At 42.2% G+C, this 23,879-nt stretch overlaps 1 protein-coding gene across 1 annotated transcript; it reads left to right on the forward strand.

Annotated features, from left to right (window-relative positions):
* The first annotated feature begins 752 nt into the window (after positions 1-752).
* On the forward strand, positions 753-23,036 carry LOC115089419 (monocarboxylate transporter 2-like). Its single transcript, XM_029597512.1, has 3 exons — positions 753-981; positions 6,258-7,121; positions 18,596-23,036. The coding sequence occupies exons 1-3, from the start codon at positions 753-755 to the stop codon at positions 18,880-18,882; spliced, it is 1,380 nt and encodes a 459-aa protein (XP_029453372.1). The 3' UTR covers positions 18,883-23,036.
* The last annotated feature ends 843 nt before the right edge of the window (positions 23,037-23,879 follow it).

Genomic DNA, 23,879 nt, shown 5'->3' on the forward strand with positions numbered 1-23,879 from the left:
GTGTGGATCCAGTAGTGGTCCACAGAGCAGGGTAACCTGAGAATCCACACAGAGAAGAAGGAGGAATTTGTAGAGCAGATCCAGTATTCACTCTGAACAGAGTAGCCAGCTGTAGTAGTAGGCACTGTGGAGACCCGAGGTACAGGAGCACTGAAGGGTCATCTGTGGAAATAGGAAGAGACTCACTGGGTTAGAGAAGTGTTGCAAGTAGAGATGGCTCTCTGAGAAGTGGATAGCCCTGAATGTAGCAAGGCCCCTGAGTGCAGGAACAGTGAAGTGAAGTCCCAGAATGGCGGAATTGAGCAGGTCAGGAATCCTTGCTAACTCAATGGTATGCTGGCCCAATGAGATTATATATATGTAGGCAGTGATGTCATGCGGTGGAGATGCCCCCGAGGTTCCCGCCATGACATGGTTAAGACGGGGGCAGGCATGAAATCGTGCATGCCCTAGGTCACCCCAGAAGTAAGATGGCTGCCGGGAGCACCAGCACCGTCCCAGGAACACCATGGCAGGTGGCATGCAGAAGCCGAGGCGGCCATCCTCCCTAGACTTGGAGCTACAGGGCAAAAAGAGGTGAGCAGCAAAGGTTGCAACCTTTTGCAACCCACGGGCGCAATAGCTATCACTGCTGTTATCACTTCTACTGCTGTCCAGACAGATGTCCTGATCCACAGTGAGGAACTGGTTTAGTTGAAAGATGGCTGCAGATAGGCTTCCTCTGGAAACAGTTGGCATAACTCAGAGAGGAGATGGTGAGACTGAGAAACATCTGGGAGAATGAGGACTGCATTGATGGAATGCTTATTGAGGCATCAAAGATAGAAAATTCAAGCAAGAGGAAAGGTGATAATGGACCAAGAGATGACAGCTGGACCCAGATTACTACAGCTACTAGACCCTGCATAACAACTTTGATTTCCCTTCAGCTGAAGAACCAGTATGTAGCTCTGGAAGTGGAGGAAGAGAAGCCATCCCAGGGTGAGGAGGAACCAAAACATGCAAACCTCAAACCTGTGTGTTTAACAACCACTGTACCTAGAAAGTGAAGGGAAGTAATGGTTGGTTACTCACTTCTGAGGGGCACAGAGGCATTCATCTGCTCACCAGGCATTTTGCCCTGGGAAGTGTGCTGTCTGCCAGGTGCCGAAATCTAAGATATTTCAGAGAGATTGCCAAAAATCCTCAGACCTACTGACTACTATCTGATGCTGCTTATCCATGTTAGAACAAATGATACTGCTAGATACCACACATATCAGACTAAAAGTGACTTCATGGCTCTAGAAGAGAGGGTAAAGCAGATAGGTGAACAGGTGGTATTCTCCTGTATCCTCCCAGTCAAGATAAAGGACCAATGAAGGAACCTTACATTCTAGAGATAAATGAATAGCTGCACAGATGATTTCAATGAGACTGTTTTGGCTTCGTGGACCATAGGATGATGTCTCAAGGACTGCTGAGTAGAGACAGATTCCACCTGTTGAAAAAGGAGCACAGCATCTTCCAATACAGACTGGCAAACCTACTGAGGAGGGCTTTAAACTAGGATCATTGGGGATGAGTGAACTAATCCCTAAGGTAAGTAAAACAAATACTTTTATAGAAATAGGAAATAAAGACAATATCTGGAAAGCTTGGTATACTAATGCTTATAGCATGGGAAATAAAGTCCTGGATTTAGATGCAGCCATGGAAGAAGCTGATTTAAATGTAGTGACTGTCATGAAAATATGGTAGTCAAGAAACTATGATTGGGACATAGTTATACCAGGCTACAATCTATTCAGGAAGGATGGAGTAGGAAGGAAGTGGCAAGGTGTGGTACTATACAAAGAAAATAATATCAAAGTAACAGAATTGCAGGGCTTATGAGTTAAGAAGGAGACACTATGTGTTAATCTGGAAAGAGGAAATGGAACATTCATTTATACTGATGTAATATAAATACCTCCATTAGTTACAGATGACATGGATAGAGATTTAATGGAGTATATTCACAAAATTGCTATAAAAGTTGAGGTGTTATTGCTAGAGGATTTCAATTTGCTGGATGTTGATTGGAACATCCTGGCTGCAATGTCTTCTAGGAGCAGAGAAATCCTGGATTCTCTGCAAGAAGAATTGTTCTGATATCAGAAACCACATGGGAGGATGTGATACTGGATCTGGTGCTTACTAATGAAGACAGTTTCTCTGATGTTATAATGGATGATCATCTGGGATCCAGTGATCACTGGATGATGTGGTTCAGTATTAGAGTGCAGGAGATGAAGGTTCATTCCAAGGTGAGGGTTCTAGACTTCAGGAAAACTAACTGTTAAAATGGGGAAGAAACTCAAGAAATGGTTAGTTGGATGAGAAAATCTAGAGGAACAGAAGAACAGTGGGGAAAAGCTAAAAGGAGATATTATAAGGGCAACTAACTTTTTGTTAGGACAGTAAATAAAGTAAAGAGGAGATAGAGGCTGCTATGGTTTTCTAGAGAAGTAACTGAAAATATCATAATGCCTCTGTATCACTCCATGGTGAGACCGCACCTTGAATACCGTGTACAATTCTGGTCGCCGCATCTCAAAAAAGATATAATTGCGATGAAGAAGGTACAGAGAAGGGCTACCAAAATGATAAGGGGAATGGAACAACTCCCCTATGAGGAAAGACTAAAGAGGTTAGGACTTTTCAGCTTGGAGAAGAGACGACTGAGGGGGGATATGATAGAGATGTTTAAAATCATGAGAGGTCTAGAACGGGTAGATGTGAATCGGTTATTTACTCTTTTGGATAATAGAAAGACTAGGGGGCACTCCATAAAGTTAGCATGGGGCACATTTAAAACTAATCGGAGAAAGTTCTTTTACTCAATGCACAATTAAACTCTGGAATTTGTTGCCAGAGGATGTGGTTAGTGCAGTTAGTATAGCGGTGTTTAAAAAAGGATTGGATAAGTTCTTGGAGGAGAAGTCCATGACCTGCTATTAAGTTCACTTAGAGAATAGCCACTGCCATTAGCAATGGTAACATGGAATAGACTTAGTTTTTGGGTACTTGCCAGGTTCTTGTGGCCTGGATTGGCCACTGTTGGAAACAGGATGCTGGGCTTGATGGACCCTTGGTCTGACCCAGTATGGCATTTTCTTATGTTCTTATGTTCTTAAGGTAAGGTATCACAGAAAGAGGAAGACAAGACAATATCTGCAAAAGCTAAGAGAAGGTGGGAAAGTAGTCAGGATTGCAAAAATTCAAATGAATAAAAAATAGCAAATATTTTCTTTCTTTATAGAAATTTCTAAAATTACTAAAATCCATGTTCTAGGCAGATAAGGTAAAACCATGTTCTAGGTGGATATGGTAAAACCAGGAACTACATTTATTTTTAGATGTATTAGTGATAGAAGGAAGTGCAAAAAGGGCATTGTGAGACTCAGAGATGAAGTAGAGGAATATGTAGAGGCTGATGAGGAAAAAGTGAAAATGCTTAAAAAATATTTTGGTTCGGTGTTCACTGTGGAAGAGCCAGAACCAAATAAAACAAACACAAATATGATTATATGTAAGGTAAACCTCAACTGATTTTTAGAAAAATGTGCTTGTGAGGAGATAACTAAACTTAAAAGTGGATAAGACAATTGGGTCAGATGAGATACATCTGAGGGTTTAAAGGGTTAGGGAAGGGCATTCTGGAGAAATGAAATAGGAAATGAGAATAAAATTTCCTATTTCATTTCAAATCATTTTCAAAATTAGAGATAGCGTGGCTGTGCCATTAATCCAGTCTGATATGCCAATTCAGAACCTATCAACTGAAGAAAAATTTCATAAGGATGATATTTCTAACAGGCTGAGACTCTTACATTTGGAAAAGAAACTGATAGAAAATGTTTCTGTACTGTGGCACAAAGTATTGTATTTGTTTTGAAGTCAAGAATCAATTAAGGAACTGCATTAGATTTTGTGATTGGTTTGAGTGGCCTAGAAAATGTTTGGTATTTTTAAGCCTTATGTTTCATCAGGTAATACAGAATTACACAAACTAATTTTGTAGCTTAATGAACTAGAAAAAACGTTGCATGACCTTATTTTCAGTAATTGTTCTCTCCCATCAATACTGAGATTGAATTGTTGAAGCCAATATATTTATTTATTTATTTAAACATTTTTATATACCGGCATTAGTTGTGGACATCATGCCGGTTTACAGTAAAACTGGTTAAGCTTAGAAATTACATTTTAACATTTACATTTTAACATTTTAACATATCTTAATTTACATTTTAATATATCTTAATTTACATTTTAACATTTACATTTTAATATATCTATTAATATAACAACCCCTCCCCACACACACACATTTTGTTTTGCTTTACATTTTCAAAATATTTCTAATTTAGTTACATTTTCTATCACTAACCTGATAGCATTGCTGCCTTCTAGATAAAAAAGAAATCTAGTTTGCTTAAATCTATTACTATTGCCACCCTACTATAAACAAAATATGAAATATGCGTGTCTACAATAGTTTTCATCATAATTCGTATGGTTAAAATGTTTTAGCACCAAAGAACTGAAAACCCATGTCTAAGCATGTCACGTCATCTAACCTTTCTGTGCTCAAAGTCATACATCAAGGGGCAAAATTGCCTAAAGCATCTTTTCCTGGATAAAATTAGAGCATCCGACTAACTGGATTTTTAGCATTCAGAAAGTAGGTACACACTTTCAAAATGTGTGCACCTTAGAATAAAAAGTGGGCAATATTCAAAAATCTCTAAAAATGGATCAGTTATCTGGGATATTCAGTGAGATAACTGTCCTGCTGAAAATCGACAATTAAAGTTATGTGGCTAAGCTTAGCCTCTTCCCTCAAGCCCTCTCATTGAAACTTGAAAGTTTGAAAGCTTAAGGCCTTTTGCACAGGTTGGCACCCATCCTTCCACACCTGCCCCTGCCCCTACCCCCAAGTTTTAAAAATGACCTCCGGCCCCTCCACTGTCCCCCTGCCCTAAGCCTCCCTTTCATGCAAAGCCTATCTCTCCTGCCCGAGGCGGATCTCCCCTAAACTCTTAAATACGACTGGGAGCTCGGAACTAGCATCTGGCTTCTGGTATGTCCATAGTTGCTGTTAGGATTATTGCTCATATCTCCATTAACCTCTGCATCATTAGACAGGCGGAATTCAACATGATACCTTCATCCTGAATGAGCTGGTGCTGAGGTACTCCCACTGTTTCCTGCTTCTCATGGAACTGCTGTCTACTCTTCACCCTATGGTGAAAATGCTCCACTATTTTCTTGCACATCTCTCAGTTGCTTTAGGACTAAGCTGCCGTGTTGATCCTTGGCCCCAGGTTTTCTTTTACTGCCAGATGCAGCAAAGATCCCTTATATTCCCCATCTTCCACTGCCTTTTTTATGTTTGCACCATTATCTGTAAAAAAAAAAAAAAAAAAAATCAGGAACAACTGTTCTGTCTATCTGCTAGCCCTCCATCATTTTCCTTATCGCTCCTAAGATATTGACCAAGATGTGGCTGATATCCATCACCTGGGTGGGCAGCACAGCCCACCTGCACCTTGCTGATCCACCCTTACTAGAACAGTAGATTGTCCCTCCCTCGGACAATTGCCACCAGTATGCCATCAGGGAATGGTAGGCATGTTTAACATCCTGGCTGGTCCAGATGTTGCTATGAAATGAATGCTACTCCTCTTTAACTTGGGCAACTGTGTCTGCATGCAAGCACAGTACTGAGAGTACAGTGCGAGGATAACCTGTCTACTGAATATATTCTGGGAAGGCCCTTTATAATTCTGGGCTAAAAGGTGCAGCAGCTGCGCAAATTCCACATTCTCCATGATGTACGGGGGCTGGTTATGCAGGGAAATCATTTCTGTGATGTTCCATGTCACCACCTTTGATGCTGCCTGCCCTCTACCACGGGACTGTCTGCCACTGACATGCTGCTGGGGGCTGCTTGATTGTCACCTTACTAGAGGAAGGAACAGGAGGGCTTGGCTCGGGAGACTGACTTCCCCTTTTCTTTCTATGGCTTTCCTGCTGTGCTGCTGCCACTTTGAGTGGTAGACGGGGTCTCTAGGATAGTACTGGTGGCCTCCCCTGAAACCAGTGCTAACAGGTGTTCTTTTCTAAAATGATGCTACATACAACTGTTAGATTTACAACAGTGAATGCATTTAGCAAAATGTTGGTCCTAGCACCTCATTAACATTTATCTTTCTTTTCATTTACTGCAGGAGTTGGCCTTTCTTTCAACCTTCAACCTTCGTTGATAATAATCGGGAAATACTTTTTTAAACGAAGACCAATGGCTATTGGTGTTGCTATGGCAGGGGCTCCTGTGCTGCTTTGTGCTTTTGCTATTTTTAATCAGTTTCTCTTTGATTCCTTTGGCTGGCGGGGTAGTTTTTTAATATTGGGAGGAGCCTTGTTGAACTGCAGTGTGGCTGGTGCACTCTTCAGACCTATTCAACCAGCACTGGGTTGCAGTAAAGAGAAGAAAAGAAAACATTTTCAAGAAAAACCCCATGAAGGATCATTAAAATGTGACAGCCCTCAAGTTTCTGGCTTATTGACAGGAAAGGAAAATGAAAGAAAAGAAGACTGTTTTGATAAGCTTAATACATTTCTTGATTTTTCACTTTTTAAGCACAGAGGTTTCTTAATATACCTTTTTGGAAATGTGATTTTGTTTTGTGGCTTTTTTGTTCCCATTGTTTTTTTGGTGCCCTATGGAAAGCATCTTGGCTTTGATGAATATTCATCTGCTTTCCTCCTATCTGTGCTTGCTTTGGCTGATATGATTGCCAGACCTACCACCGGACTGATTGCGAACATTAAGTGGATGAGGCAAAGAGTCCAATATTTTTTAAGTATTGCCATTATTTTTAATGGATTTTGTCATCTTATGTGCCCCTTTGCTACAAGTTATACAGGTGTAGTAATATACGCCTTATTTTTTGGCTTGGCTTTTGGTATGGTTTGTGCATTGCTATTTGAAGCCCTGATGGATGTTGTTGGAGCACAACGTTTTGCAAGTGCTGTCGGGATTGTGACCTTATCTGAATGCTTCCCAGTTTTAATTGGTCCACCTGTTGGAGGTAAGCTCATTTTATATATATATATATATATATATATATATATATATATATATATAACATTGACCAAGTGTTTCTAGTTTGTTCTGAAAAAATGAAAAGGGGAGAATAATAATTTGTTTGAAACAATATGTTCCCTGTAGTATCAACTAGTTGTTACCTTGTTATGTTTGAACAATGATAAAAATGTAGGGGTAGATTTTAAAAGGTTGCGCACATGTACACCCGATTTTATAACATGTGCGCGCAGGTGCACGCATGTTATAAAATCCTGGGTCGGTGAACGCAAGGGGGTGCACAGTTGTGCACCTTGCACAGGCTGAGCCGCGCTGCTTTCCCCCATTCCCTTCCCCCTAGCCTGAACTTTCCACCCCGTCTCCTAACCTTTTCCCCCTAGCCCTACTCTAACCCCCCTTCCCTTTATCTTACCTTTTGCGCCTGCCGGCCGACTGCCAGTGTGCAATCCTGGGCACAGTGGCAAATGGCCGCTGTGCCTGGAGCCTCCGGCCACACCCATGCCCCGCCCCCTCCCCACCCCTTTTTGCAAACCCCGGGACTTACACGCATCCCGGGACTTTATGTGTGTCGCCGGGCCTTCTTAAAATAGGCCCAGCGTGCGTAACCTTTTAAAAATCTGGCCCATAATTAATTTCAAGTCATATAGAAGTTCAACTTTTTTGTGTTCAAGATATTTATTTATTTATTTATTTAACATTTTTATATACCGCAATTCATGTAGCAGAGTTACATATCATTTCGGTTTACATTAGAACATTGAACAGGCATGTAAGAATGCAATTACATAGAACAAGGGAGATAAACTAGGATCAAAGTAACTGGGGGAATAACGTGCAACGAATAAATAGCAAGTAATAGGAGTCTGTTGTAGAGATTAAATTAATCTGGTTAAAGATCTAGGTGTATATTGGCAAGAATTAAAGTCTCGGTACATGTAGTACATATTTGGATTGGTTGTTTGTGGCGTTGGACTCTGAACTTAAGCTCAAATCTGATGGAGTTTGATGGAATTGGTTGTATGAACAATATGTGTGGTAAGAGGGAATTATTGGCATAAGTTAAAAGCTTGTTCGAATAGCCAAGTTTTGAGTCTCTTTTTAAATGTGATCAGGCAAGGTTCCTCCCGGAGTTCTGGAGGTAGAGAATTCCATTGTGCCGGGCCTGCTGTAGATAGAGATCATTTATTTAGAGAAGTTTTGATGGGTGGGGCGAGGAGAGTATCTCTATAAGCAGCTCTCACCGGTCTTGATGATATATGTGGTCGATAAGGGATAGTGAGATCCAGTGTAATGAGCTTGTGAATGGATTTATGAATGATTGTTAGTGCTTTGTAAGTGATTCTAAATTTGATTGGGAGCTAGTGTAGGTTTCTCAAGATGGGGGTAATATGATTCCTTTTATTGGACTTAGTCAGAATCCTGGCTGAAGGGTTTTGAAGCATTTGTAAGGGTTTTAAGGTATTAGCTGGGAGGCCGAGTAGAAGAGAATTACAATAGTCAATTTTTGAGAAAATGATTGCTTGGAATACTGAACGGAGTACTGAATGGAAGTGGAGGAATGGTCTGAGCCGTTTTAGGACTTGCAGTTTATAGAAACCATCCTTAGTGGTGTTATTAATAAATCTCTTTGGGGTAGATTTTAAAAGAAGCGCGATCAGCCTACTTTTGCTTGCGCATCAGACTCAAGCAAAAGTACGCTGGATTTTAGTAGATACGCGCGGAGCCGCGCGTATCCACTAAAATCCTGGATCGGCGCGCGCAAGGCTATCGATTTTGTATAGCCTGCGCGCGCCGAGCCGCGCTGCCTCCCCCCGTTCCCTCCAAGGCCGCTCCGAAATCGGAGCGGCCTTGGAGGGAACTTTCCTTTGCCCTCCCCTCACCTTCCCCTCCCTTCCCCTACCTAACCCACCCGCCCGGCCCTGTCTACACCCCCCCCTTACCTTTGTCGGGGGATTTACGCCTCCCGGAGGGAGACGTAAATCCCCGCGCGCCAGCGGGCCTGCTGCGCGCCGGGCCGCGACCTGGGGGCGGGTACGGAGGGCGCGGCCACGCCCCCGGGCCGTAGCCACACCCCGTACCCGCCCCCAAAACGCTGCCGACACGCCCCCGGAACGCCGCGACGACCGGGCCCGCCCCCCGACACGCCCCCCTCCGAGAACCCCGGGACTTACGCGAGTCCCGGGGCTCTGCGCGCGCCGGGAGGCCTATGTAAAATAGGCTTCCCGGCGCGCAGGGCCCTGCTCGCCTAAATCCGCCCGGTTTTGGGCGGATTTAGGCGAGCAGGGCTCTGAAAATCTACCCCTTTAGGTTTAGTTGATTGTCCATGATAACTCCGAGGTTTCTAACTTGAGTAGAAAAGGATGGTAGACTAGTAGGGTGAATGTTCGACATTGCATAGCTGTCGTCTTGTGAGACGAGTAGTATTTTGGTTTTGTTGGAATTAAGGATTAAATTAAGGCTCAAGAGAAGTTTGTTGATGGCTTGGAGGCAGTTGTTCCAGAATTCTATAGTTTTTAGTAGAGATATGGTCACCGGGATGAATATTTGCACATCGTCTGCGTAGATGTAGTGAGTTAATTTTAGTTTGGTGAGGAGCTGGCAGAGTGGTAAAAGATAAATGTTGAAAAGGGTGGGGGATAAGGAAGAGCCTTGAGGAACTCCTAGAGTGGCGCAGACTGGGTGTGATTCGTTATTGTTTATTCTGACCTTGTAAAATCTGTAAAATTATGATATCTTTATAATTTCTCCTCTTATTGTGGATATAATTAGATACCAGGGCAGACCTCAGGGAAAAGTTATAGTTCAATTTGTGCACTGAAGATAGCAACAAAAATGAAGTTTTTTTTTTATTAATAGGGGTTTTTAGCCACCTTTTCAGTGGGTGCTCTAAATGCAGGGTAAACTGTGTCCTGGGGCCACAACTCTCACTTTCTGGTCAATAACCCCAGGGGTCAGGTTCCTTCAAGTGGGGTGAGGGACAATAGGTGATAGGATTCAATCTCAAGGCCCAAGGTGCACAGGGGGAACAGTCTCTCCATCTCTTTCTCACACAATTGTGGTCCTAGCAGTAGGGTCACCCTAAACCCCCAAAGGATGCTGGACATGTGTCTGGGGTGTTCCAACAAAATTGTACTGCAACCAAAAATATCTTCAAAAAGATCAGCCTTAAAATCTAGGGATGTGAATCGTGTCCTCGATCGTCTTAACGATCGATTTCGGCTGGGAGGGGGAGGGAATCGTATTGTTGCCGTTTGGGGGGGTAAAATATCGTGAAAAAATCGTTAAAAATCGTTAAAAATCGAAAAAATCGAAAAATCGAAAAACCGGCACATTAAAACCCCCTAAAACCCACCCCCGACCCTTTAAATTAAATCCCCCACCAAATAACTTAAATAACCTGCGGGTCCAGCGGCGGTCCGGAACGGCAGCGGTCCGGAACGGGCTCCTGCTCTGAATCTTGTCGTCTTCAGCCGGCACCATTTTCCAAAATGGCGCCGAAAATGGCGGCGGCCATAGACGAAAAAGATTGGATGGCAGGAGGTCCTTCCGGACCCCCGCTGGACTTTTGGCAAGTCTCGTGGGGGTCAGGAGGCCCCCCACAAGCTGGCCAAAAGTTCCTGGAGGTCCAGCGGGGGTCAGGGAGCGATTTCCCGCCGCGAATCGTTTTCGTACGGAAAATGGCGCCGGCAGGAGATCGACTGCAGGAGGTCGTTCAGCGAGGCGCCGGAACCCTCGCTGAACGACCTCCTGCAGTCGATCTCCTGCCGGCGCCATTTTCCGTACGAAAACGATTCGCGGCGGGAAATCGCTCCCTGACCCCCGCTGGACCTCCAGGAACTTTTGGCCAGCTTGTGGGGGGCCTCCTGACCCCCACGAGACTTGCCAAAAGTCCAGCGGGGGTCCGGAAGGACTTCCTGCCGTCCAATCTTTTTCGTCTATGGCCGCCGCCATTTTCGGCGCCATTTTGGAAAATGGCGCCAGCTGAAGACGACAAGATTCAGAGCAGGAGCCCGTTCCGGACCGCTGCCGTTCCGGACCGCCGCTGGACCCGCAGGTTATTTAAGTTATTTGGGGGGGGGTTCGGGAGGGTGGGGGATTTAATTTAAAGGGTCGGGGGTGGGTTTTAGGGGGTTTTAGTGTGCCGGCTCACGATTCTAACGATTTATAACGATAAATCGTTAGAATCTGTATTGTATTGTGTTCCATAACGGTTTAAGACGATATTAAAATTATCGGACGATAATTTTAATCGTCCTAAAACGATTCACATCTCTATTAAAATCTCTATTTGGTCTTCTCAAAAAAATCTAATAATACTTATTGCCTCAGCCCTGCACAGCTGAGTTAGTGTCCCTTCAGATGGCTGGCACTAGGGAAGGAGACCCAACACCCCCAGTGATAAAAGGTGGGCTCCTAATAGAGGCCAGGGGATTTCCTGTCTCTTCTCTGGTTTGAAAGTGGACCTCTGAGTTAGAAAGTCCCAACAATACAGCTTAAAACATAAGAACATAAGAAGTGCCATGCTGGGTTAGACCGAGGTCCATCGAGCCCAGCAGTGGCCAGTCCTGATCATAAATACCCATCAGATCTTCAATAGTTGATCTATTTCTTGTATTTCACTCCCAAGGATAAGTGCTGGTTTTCCCAAGTCCACCTAATAACTGTTTATGAACGTTATACCTCTATATGAGGCCCACCTAGTTACTCGAGGTGAGGTTTAGGTAGGAGTGTAGGGGTTAGGGGCCACTTTGACATTCAAAGTGAGATGTACGAACAGAACAGTGCTCTCTTGTGAATATTTGATGACCTTCGGAGAGAGAAACACAACAAAGATAAGATTTGTGCAATGTTCTCTTGTTACCCAGGTAGAGAGTCCATCAAGCTAGGTTGAGAGAAGATTGCACAAATCTCATCTTTGGGCGAGTTTCCTCACTCTGAAGGTCAGCAAATCTTCACAAGTGAGCACTGTTCTGTTCGTACGTCTCATTTTGAATGTCAAAGTGGCCCCTAACCCCTACCTAAACCTCACCTCGAGTAGCTAGGTGGGCCTCATATAGAGGTATAAATACCTACCTAGTATGAGGGCCTTATAGCTAGGCTCTCTCTCTCTTTCTCCCCCCCCCCCCCCCCCCAGTGGTTGTAGGTAGGAAATACAACAATTCTGGCACTTATTGCAAAGTGTGAAAAAGTTATCGCAGTTTGTGCTAATAACTATGCAAAGCGCTAAGATAGCACACTTTGCGATAAACAGCCCATTACCATAAAACACACCCCTTTTCCTATCGCATGTGATATTTTGTGCATTTTGATAAATCTAGGCCTTAGATGCTTCTCATCAAAACACCACCTGAAAATCCAAATACATCTACTGGTTCACCTTTATCCACATGGAAGCGTAAAGGAGTGCCCACCACGAACAAGGATGCGCGGTCGCAGTCAGAGTAGGAATGTCCAGAGATCGCAGGAGGCCAGAAAAGAGTGTCCAAGTGGATAGCGAGGATCAAGGCCAGAGTAACAGTTCAGAGTGGTCAGCCGAAGCAGGGGTCAGTACCTGTAGTCAATCCAGAGTAGTCGAGTCAGGCAGAGGTCAGGTTCCAGGCAGCGATCAGAGTAGACAGTAGTCAGGCAGAGGTCGGTTCCAGGCAGCGATCAAGCGTAGTCTGTGAACAGGCAGAGGTAAGGTCCGGGCAGCAAGCAGGAGTAGTCAGTGAACAAGCAAAGGTCAATACCGTGAGATCAGTCTGAAGGGAACTACCAGGAATGGAGAGACGAAGGAACATAAGATGCTGGAACAGGAGACACAGGAGATGCTGGAACAGGAGACACTGGAAACACTGGAACAAGACGCTGGAACAGGAGACACTGGAGACACTGGAATGAGAGACTTAGGAACAGGCAAACTAAAGACACTGGAGTGTAAGACCCGATTGCCAAGGCACCATTCAAGGGAACGGGCCTTGCCTTATATACCCAGGGAGTGTGATGTCATTGAGTGGCATCGGGTTTGGGTTTCCTGTGTTTGGCCCTTTAAGTCTGGCGACTGTGAGGCCGACCTCGGAGACTGTGAGCGGGGGAGCTGGGGACACCACGAGCTGCCTGCGGCGGAAGGGAGTCCGGTGCTGGTAGACAGGACAAAGAGGTGAGCAGGCCTGGTCAGGAAGCGCAACAGATACATAGGGCTGACTCATGCATTTTTATTTATCTTTAAGTATCAAATAACTTTTCAAATTTAATCCTTTCAATGATTTGAATAAATGAACTAACTGCAAGTATATGAAAGGAGACATTTCTACCCAACAATTCTATTTTATAAATGGTCATGCAAAACATATATAAGTATATACTAATTACCAGAAACAGAATACATTATGAGTACTTGTAATAAATTACTACTTGTCTTGTCCTAGCTCTCTGGTATCTACTCATCCAATGCAGGGATCTATTTTAAGGATTTAAGTAACATGTTCTCTGTGATATGTGATTGCTTTACCTATACCTGTCCATTATAAGCAAAGCCACTAAGTAGACATCATGTTATCCTGATTAACCTATTATAAGCCATCATTTTGTTGGAGTTCTTTATGAATGATACTCATGGAAAAATATATTTAATAGACTTTCAACTTGCACTGTTGAATGCTAACAGCTAGAAACTGATTTGTCTTAGCTATATGTAATTTCACAGTCAAGAATTTTTTAGTTTTTGGTGTTTTAGTTTTTTGAGTGTCAATGAAACCCTTGGTTAATGTAAATCTACATTGCAAAATTTCATTATGAGTCTTACTACAAATTATTGCTTTAAGGTATAATTAATTTGACCTTTCCTAACAGAAAAAAGTGCACCTAAACAATAATGTTCCTGTCTAAGACGATAACCAAGGAAATCAGTTGACCAGACCAAAAAAGAATGCAAGTCAATCTTGTTATAATTATCAACAGTGATAACACCAGCTTTGATTGCTCCAACTGAATAGATGTTAATTTGCATGATCATTGCCCACAGTGTCAGATTTGGGGTGGTTTTTTTTGTGATAATGGAGAAAAACACTGACATTTCAATTAAACCTTCCATTTTCCAATTATTCCATGACTTTGTAACCTAAAGATTGACCTGTGACACAAAACCATCAAATGTTTTCTAAAAATCTAATTGTATAACATTTCCTGCTTCTCTTCCCTCTACCTTGAAAATATGACCTTAAGAATTCCATGACTGATTTTTACCCCATATTCAAGTTTAGCATACTGAAAATAAGCTGCATTTAATAAATGATTTCCATTAAATTCTTATAAAAATGCTAAAGTTTACCTCAATGTAATTTCCCAGTGGATTTTTTTCCCCTTTATTTTATTTGCTAATTTTATGAGGAACATGCTGCATTTAACAAGTTAATCTGTTTTCTTTCTGTGCATATCACTATAGGGGAAGAGAAGCAGAGAAAAGGGAAGTCAGGCATTTGTCAGTGTGGGTCTGAGTAAATAAACTCTTCTGTTAAATGAAAGCATGATATAGTGTTAAGCTCCCTTCATGGTAATATTTAGATCTGTTTCCTCAGTTTACTAGGGGTATGAATTTGTTTTTACATGAAATGGGAAAACACTATGAAACACTCACATTGGGGTAGATTTTCAAAAGTATGTGCGGGCGTACATGTGTGCACGATACCTGGCGCACACACATGTACGCTCGATTTTATAACATGCATGCACATGCGCATGCATGTTATAAAATCAGGGGTCAGCACACGCAAGGAGGTGCACAATTGTGCACCTTGCACGTGCCGAGCTCACGCTGCATTCCCTCCCAGGCCGCTCCGAAATCTGAGCAGCCTCGGAGGGAACATCCTTACCTCCCCCGCCCTTTCCCCCTACCTTTCTCTTCTTTTTTTTTTTGTTGTTTTTAAAACTTACTTCAGCTCTGGGGCTGAAGTATGTTGCCCGCGCCGGCAATGAGCCAGCACGCGATCCCCAGCACAGCGGCAAATGGCCACTGTGCAGGGAGCCTCTGACCCCACCCTGCCCCTGGACCGTCCTCTTCCTGCCCCTTTTTGCAAGCCCTGGGACTTACACATGTCCCAGGGCTTTATGCGCGTTGCCGGGCCTTTTGAAAATAGGCCCAGCGCATGTAACCTTTTGAAAATCCGGCCCATTGGGGTAGATTTTCAAATTGGCGTGCGGATGAACATATGTGCCCAATTTTATAACTGGGGTCAGGTGCACGTGCTCGGTGCACGTAAGGCCACCTACACGTGTAAATGCACTGGATTTACGTGCGTAGGCTTTTGAAAATCCAGCCCATAGGCTTTGGCCTAGACCAAGACTCGAGCCGAGACCCGATGAGTAGAACTTGGCTAGGCCAAGGCCTGAGCCCAACCCAATGCCAGGGTCCATTCTGGAACTACTGTACACCAAAATGGTGCCCTCCACTGGGGAGGATGTGCAGGAGTTAATTTACTCTAGTGCATCCGAAGCAGATGCTGTCATTTGAAGAAAAGATGAAAGAAGATGATGGAAGAGGATCTATAATGCCTGAACTCTGGGCTTCTGGCCTTAGTCTGTCCCTGGGCCTATGCCTTGGCATTTGAACACGGCCTCCTTGCCAGGCTCTGGCATCAGGCTTGGGCTTGAGCTGAGACCCAGGCATCGGGACCTGGCCTCCAAGCTTCAGCCTTACATAGCACCTAGGCCAAGTTGAAGTCTACCTACTGAGGCCTAGGTCTACACAAGGCTGAGGCCTCATCTGTGGCTCCCCCCCCCACACCTGTTAAGTGGGGGCCGGGGAGGATCCTGGCCCCAGCATTTTTCTGAATGGGAGGGATGGATTGTGGGCACTGGAGGCTTTGGGAGATCCCTTTTTCTTTTCTGGTTTTTTTTTTAATGTTTGTTTCATTTTTTTTAATTAAAGAAACAAAATAAACATTTGGGGCAGATTTTCAAAGGGTTACGCGTGTAAGATATGCGTGTAACCCCCGAAAAGATGCCCCTTCCACCCCCTGCGTGCGCTGAGCCTATCTTGCATAGGCTCGGCGGCACGCGCAAGCCCCGGGACGCGTGTAAGTCCCGTGGCTTTCCTGGGGGGGGGGCGTGTCGGGAGGCGTGTCGCGGCTCGTGCATCATCGGGGGCGTTTGGGGGCGGGCCGCGGGCGTGGTTCCGGCCCAGGAGCGTTCCGGAGGCGACACCGTGGCCTCTGGACCAGCCCCCGGACCGGAACATGGCCGGCGTGCGCAAGTTATGCCTGCCTTGGGCAGGCGTAACTTGTAAAATAAAGGTAGGGGGGAATTAGTTAGGGATGGGGGGTGGGTTAGATAGGGGAAGGGAGGGGAAGGTTGGGGGGGGGCCGGAAGGAAAATTCCCTCTGAAGCCGCTCTGATTTCAGAGCGGCCTCAGAGGAACGGAGGATGGCTACGCGGCTCGGCGCGCGCAGGCTGCCGATTTTGCACAGCCTTGTGTGCGCCGACCCTGTATTTTGTAACATGCGCGCATCAGCGCACACATGTTATAAAATTGGGAGTAGATTTGTTCGCGCCGGGTTGCGCGAACAAATCTACTCCCGCGCGCACCTTTTAAAATCTACCCCTAAGTGATACGAAATTCATGGAAACGCGCTCTCCCAAAACAAATTGAACAGTGGAAAAAGGTAAACAGTTGAGTGCCTCAGGGATCTCTACTTGGACCAGTGCTTTTTAATATATTTATAAATGATCTGGAAATGAATACAACCAGTGAGGTGAGAAATTTGCAGATGACACAAAATTATTCAGAGTAGTTAAATCACAAGCGAATTGTGGTAAATTGTAGGAGGACCTTGAAAGACTGGAAGATTGGGTGTCCAAATGGCAGCTAAAATTTAATGTGGACAAGTGCAAGGTGATGCATATAGGAAAAATAACCCATACAGTAGTTATACATTGTTAGGTTCCATATTAGGAGTTACCACCCTGGAAAAAGATCTAAGCGTCATAGTGGATAATACACTGAACTTATCAGCTCAGTGTGCTGCTGCTAAAAAAAGCAAACAGAATTTAGGGATTATTAGGAAGGGAATGGTGAATAAAGTGTCATAATGTCTCCGAATCATTCCATGGTGAGAATGCACCTAGAATACTGTGTGCAATTTTGGTTTCCGCATCTCAAAAAAGATATAGTTATTTACTCTTTCAGATAATACAAGGATTAGGGGGCACTCATGAAGTTAGCAATTAGCACATTTAAAACAAATCAGAGAAAATTTTTTTTCACTCAATGCACAGTTAAGCTCTGGAATTTATTGCCAGAGGATGTGGTTAAGGCAATGAGTGTACCTAGGTTTAGAAAAGGTTTAAATAAGTTCCTGTGTGAGAATTCCATAAACTGATATTAAACAATTTGACTTAGGGAATAGCCACTGATTATTTATTTATTTATTTATTTATTTGCATTTTTTTTATATACCGACATCCGTTTGCACATCGTATCGGTTTATCGATTATTACCAGCTTTGGTAGCATGGGGTTTATTTACTGTTTGGGTACTTGCTAGATACTTGTAATCTGGATTGGCCACTGTTGGAAACAGGATTCTGGGCTTGATGAACCCTTGGTCTGACCCAGTATTGCAACTTCTTATATATCTTATGTTTCTTATAGGGATGTTCTACCTTTTATTTTTATTTTAGGAATTTGTTATTGGGCCATTTTCTGACCAAAATTCATTTTCAGCATGTTTTCTTCAGATTTTTACCATTATTTATTTCAGAAAATAGTGTACACTACCACAAATAGCATGTGCTATTCACAAATATTGTATGCTTTTATCAAATAGTAGTATACAATATTTGCTGAAATGAATAATACAAAAATTTTCAAAATGTTCGGAATGAACCATTTTCAGTTTGGATAATGCAAACTGAAGTGAAAATCATCTCATTTAGATCAATTTCCCCATTCGTATTATCCAAATGTACATCCCTACTAACCAGATAACTGTGTTTGTCACTTTCACCTTTGCAGGATATAAAACTCTGGTTACAGATACATTTCTCATTGGTGTTTAGTTGTGTAAAAAATTATGATAGCTGCATAAAAGCATTGAATTAGCTTGAAAGAAAATCAATCTGTAATTTATATTTTGCCTATAATATTGTAAGAGTGGCAAAAATATTATGATTTTGGATTGTGATTGTAAACTTTGCCCATTATTTGACGATTAACTATTGGGTGGGGGTTTTTGGATCATGATCTAAGATAACAAAAATATAGGGGGGGGAAAAAAGACCCTGATAGTATCTTACTGGGGACTCTCTTACTTTCTTCTGCTTTTTGCAAATCATTTCCATATGATCTTGGATCATGGTCTGATATATCTCAATGCCCAGGAGATGGGAGGAGTTTATAATCACAACACCAAATATTAATCTTTTTGCCCATTTCCATTTTTTGATCACATTTTTTAAAATGCCACTTGTAATTTGTGTTTTACAGGGATTCTCGTAGACACTTTTAGTGACTACAAGTACATGTTTTATAAATGTGGAACTATTATGCTAACTTCTGGGACATTTCTTTTCATCATGAACTATTACAATTATCGTATGATTGAAAAAGAAAAGATGCAGCAGCAGAAGGAAACTACACTGAGGAATGCCAGACACCTAAAGACAGAAGATGATGGAAATGATCTGTGTAAAAATGAAAGTGGACACGTGCAATCCATGAAAATTGAACTCGACAGGTTAACAAAACAATCTCATAGGAATAGAGAGGCATAAAATTGCTGTAAGTGTGCTGAAAAAAAATATATTTTTAAATTATGCATACGGGGTTTCTCTATTTTCTTTTTACCAGTGTTATATAGCATTACACTAAGAGCTTTATTCATTATCAGGTGAATTTTTCAAAGGAGTTATGCATGTAAATGTAACATTATCATAGCAATCTTCAAAAGCCATTTACACATGTAAGTATACTTAATGTGAGTAAATCCTGGGAACAATTCTATGGCATGTATTGTAGCAATTTTCAAAAGCCCACTTACCTGGGTAAAATGCATTTACACATGTAAGACCCAGTTTTAAGCATGTAAATGCTTTTGAAAATCAGGCCTTAAGATTTTTCTCCCACTTTGCAACTGTAGAAAGTCCTTGATGAGCCAGGGCCTAAGTATTTCAAATCAAATGCTATACAACCTATACACTGAATTACAGAATATGTTTTTTTTTCAACTGATAATGGGCAATACTGAACATGTTTATTTACAGAATAGGCAAGACAAACCTCTATTGACAAAACACAACTCCCATCATAACACTAGTTTGTGAGAACTCATCCAGGGTGCAGAAGCCCAAAAAATCCCTTCTGAATTGAAAAATTAGAAATGGTCTGTCATGTGATCAGACAGTTCTCATCACGTTGACATTCTGCATATCAACACTACTCCGATCAAGCTGCCTCAATATGAGAATTACAGAGCCATGTGTATACTTAAAAAGCCTCTTTATAGAACAGAGTAGATGGCATGTTGGTCATTATTTATATTGATTTGCAGGCACATAGAACATTATGAATCTCCGTACACTTACTATAGGCAGAAATAAACTTTTTCATTTAAAACTATTTTTCCATTCTTATTTTGGGGCCTAGTATTGCATTTAATGCTCTGCATATCCTCCGGTGTCACCTGATGCTTATCAAGGGACAGCTTGTGGCAAGGAAGAACCATAGTAACCCAGTAAATGATGGCAAATAAAGACCAATTTGCCCATTTGGTCTGCCCAGTTGAGTCTGTTCCTCTACGTTTCTATCAGCTTGGGTAGATGAACATATACATTCCCACATGCAAACCAATACCAGCAACCCTACCCTGATCTTTCACCTATCTCTGCCATCTATTAGTGGTCCATCTCAATCCCTTCTTCAGTGACTACTGAACAAAAATATGTAAGCATTTTTGTTCTTTCCTTGTCACCCTCAACACAATCCTCCTCTTCTCCTCATCTTACCATCCCACGTCGGCACTTTTTCCTTTCACTGATATACCTAAAAAGTCTATTTTCAGTTATCTTCCATTCTTGCTATCCTTTCTCCCATTTTTGCCTTCATCTTCTGGATTACCTTCTCTGTTTCTTTCAGCTTTACCAGATACTCTTCCATGTGCTCTTCTTTATGGGATCCTTTGTACTATTTGAAAGCTACATTTTGCCCTTACTTTTTTGGCCACCTCTTTTGAAAACCATACTGGTCTCTTTTTCCTCTTATTTTCTTTCCTGACGTGAAGATTTATTGGCCTTACTATAACATCTTTTAGTTTAGCCAGAACTGGGAAATGAATAAATGGTTCGATGTGAGTACTTGTGCCTAAACTAAAATAACAAACCAGCAACAGGACGTTTAAGCTGGGAGCAGATACAGCAGAAATCTGAATATGTTTTGTTGTTAATTCTTGAAAGGTCAGATGGAGTTATTTAAAACATCAATTTTTCGTCCACTCTGTACCTATGGAAATTTGTTTTTATTGACTAGGGACCATAGTCCTTTAAGTAAGTTAATGTAAATCAAATATTGTTAATGCTGAAGATGCTTAAAGTTGGAGAGACAACTGGTGTGATCAGCGTTCAATCAGCAATCCTCTTTTTTGAATCTCTTACTTTTTAAATTTGAATATTGGTGATTTGTCTGAAAGTAATAACAGATTTGGAGAAATGAGTAATTACAATATAATCCCCATAAAATCCATACCAGTAGAGTAAATCAACTACAAATTTGTACACAAAATGATAGGAAAATATCAGGAGAGAATTCAGAAGCATTATGAAAAGCCAACTTTTAGTAATTTGCAACTCGATTGATTACCTAGAAGAAAGTAATATAAGGAACCTTGCCTACAGCAGAAAATAGGATAGCCAGGTTGTTACTAGAGGCCTACAACTTCCCAGAAACCAATTGACTCAGTGCTGGCAGGTAGGCAGTTGCTGGGTACTATCCAGCGAGGTCATGGGGGAACAAGTAGGCCAGATGTTTGGGTAACAGCCTCACTTAGTTTTGGTAACTGTTTAGATTATTCCAAATCTTGATGGTGAGACATTGGGGGTGGGGGGTGGTTGGGATAAAATATATATACTCATCTCAGAATGGTAGAGAGCCAATGAGAAAGACCACAAGAAGCGACTTGGATAAGCAATTGCTATGCTACAGGCAGTCATGCTTCTATGGCTGGCTGCTGGGATCTGTTTGAAGCAATGTGGCTAGGAATAACTGAGCAGATGGGATGAGCCAATTGGTCATTTTCTGCTGTTATCTCCTATGTTGCTATGAATTTCAGGTGCTCATGTAGTTTCTCTTCATTCTGCCTATACCTGAGCTTGCAGAAACCTAATGGATGGACTGCGTGGGATTAGGTATAACCACCTCCCAAACACAGGGAAGAATTCCAGCCAGATAAAATGCAACAGAATGCTGCTAGGAAGTGATGAAAGCATCCCCAATTACTTTCTTTCCCCTTATAAATCCAGTTATGGTTAGTACATCTGCTCTCTTGCTGGACTGAAAATGAATTAACGCTTGCCAATATAGTGAGGCCTAAGTTTTGGGAACTCAGTCTCAGTGAAAAGTCTTCACAGGTGGAATAAAGTCATTAAACCAGTGTAATAACTAAGAAAATAATTTTCAAAACTGCTTGCGTGAGCCCATTTACGCGTATATATGGGCATATGCAAAGTTACTAGTGTATTTTATAACCTGCGAGGATACGATATGAGCAGGTTACAAAATATAAGTACATAAACACACACACAAATGCTTATGTATGTAAAAATAACAAGCCGTGCAAGTTTGGACTTATCTGGAAAAGTAGCGGCAGTTGTCTGAAAATCACATCTAAGTAGCATTTCTCAGACTTAACCTGCTTTGTAAAATAGTCATATAAGTGTAAAAAAAAGTTCAAATTTGTCTAAGTTGAAATTTAGCTGGATAAGTGTGTGCGTATTTATGCTTCAGCTTTTAAAGGGATACATGAGCAGATTTTACTTACTTTTTACTCCCCCCCCCCCCCCCCCCCCCTGTTAGTTGGTATTTAGACACATAAATCAGGGGATTTTCTAACATGTGTGTGGCAAATAAATGACCAGTTTTACTAATTAGTCTAGCAGTTCATCCAGCTTGGGAAGGACCTTCCTGGCTGTTCAGCCTGAAGTTCCCCCATTTCACCCAGTCCCCGCCACCCACCCAGCCATTTTTACACTTTTAAGATATTTATCATCGTTTACAGCAGATAACGACCCGGTATAAATATACGCAAATAAAAGTCTTACATGCTTCACTTTGGCAGGTTGTTATATAACATAAATGTTGGCCCCTGACCGGATTGTTCCCAGCCCGCCCCTTTTTGTTTTACATGTGCAAATTTATCCATGCACCCTGATTTACGCTTGTATGTAGCGGTTTTTAAAATAGCATAGACCTGCTTATGTGCTATTTTATGCGAGCAACTTCTGGACATTCACCTTTATGGTATGATGTGCAGGGCTTTATTGAAGGCGGTGCTTGCAGTTACGCAGTACTGGAATCTTTTTCCTGAGCCTGCTTGATAAACCCTGTAGTCCCTCCAAAAAAAAAAAAAAAAATGCATCCTGCATGTGAATATTGGCACCTTATTTTTCTAGAAAGAAAGCACTGCTTGTACAGTTAACATGTTAAGGGCCCGATTCATTGAAGCTTTTCTCCCATTCCGTGTCTGTGGGAGAAGACATTGAAAAATGAGGCCCTAAATCAAAATTTTTAAACACAATCGGATCAGAAACCTCAGGTGCAGGGGCTTCTAGCAAAAATACATTTTTACACTAAACATCTGTAGTATTCCTAACCACGCTTATCCAGCATAGGATTATGCAACCAAGATTTAAAAAAAAAAAAAAAAAAAAAAAAAAAAGCCTGCTGCAGGTGAGAGGAAACAGCTGAGATTTTACTGGCAAGACCTGTTGGAGGGGGAGAGATTCATCTTTTCTAGCCTCCTCTGCTGCTTGAGGGTGTTCCTGACTTCTTTTACAGCTGCTGCATCTCGGGCTCCTGTAGCTATTTTACCCTTTTCCCCTCTGCTGCTGGAAGGTCTTCCTGGTTCCTCCTTCCAGCTGCTGTAGCCCTAGCTCTGCAGTCCTTCCCTCTCCTGCTGATGTCATCGGGGCCAAATATAAGTAGAAGTTCATTGTAGGTGGTGATGCACCCTTAGTGGGTCACCACCGAAGGGCAGAGCAAAGGGATTTGCCCCTTTGGGAATTCCTTCAGGCCTTTTGGAAAGGATAATTGTTATTGTTTTGTTTGGGGTGGATATTGATATAGTGGGTGCTTCCCTCTACCCCTGCCCTTAGTGAGCGAGGGGATTGGGGTTTGAGGATGTCAATGTGTTTTTGTATTTGTTGGTATTTTATAATATTTCGATGTTATTATATCATGAACCACCTCACCACTCCCTTTTGAAAGAGTGCTATAGAAATATAAATTGTATTGTACTGTAAAGAGAGAGGATGCTGCACTGAAAAAATATTGATGCCAGCAAACGGCACACACTACTTTATACCTCCCACCAAATCCAATCAATTAAAGAACTCATTTCAAAAAATGCTGCCTAGTGGAGGCTGAATGCAAACATAGTAACCTTATTGTAAATAAAAATAGCATTTCTGCAAGCTGTGAACATACTTAAGAAAGAATAAACAAACTATAACCCCTTTGTGTTTTGTTGTGTTTGGAATGGATTGACAATGGATTTAATAAC

The sequence above is a fragment of the Rhinatrema bivittatum genome, chromosome 4 (assembly GCF_901001135.1).
Source record: "Rhinatrema bivittatum chromosome 4, aRhiBiv1.1, whole genome shotgun sequence".
NCBI lineage: Eukaryota > Metazoa > Chordata > Amphibia > Gymnophiona > Rhinatrematidae > Rhinatrema > Rhinatrema bivittatum.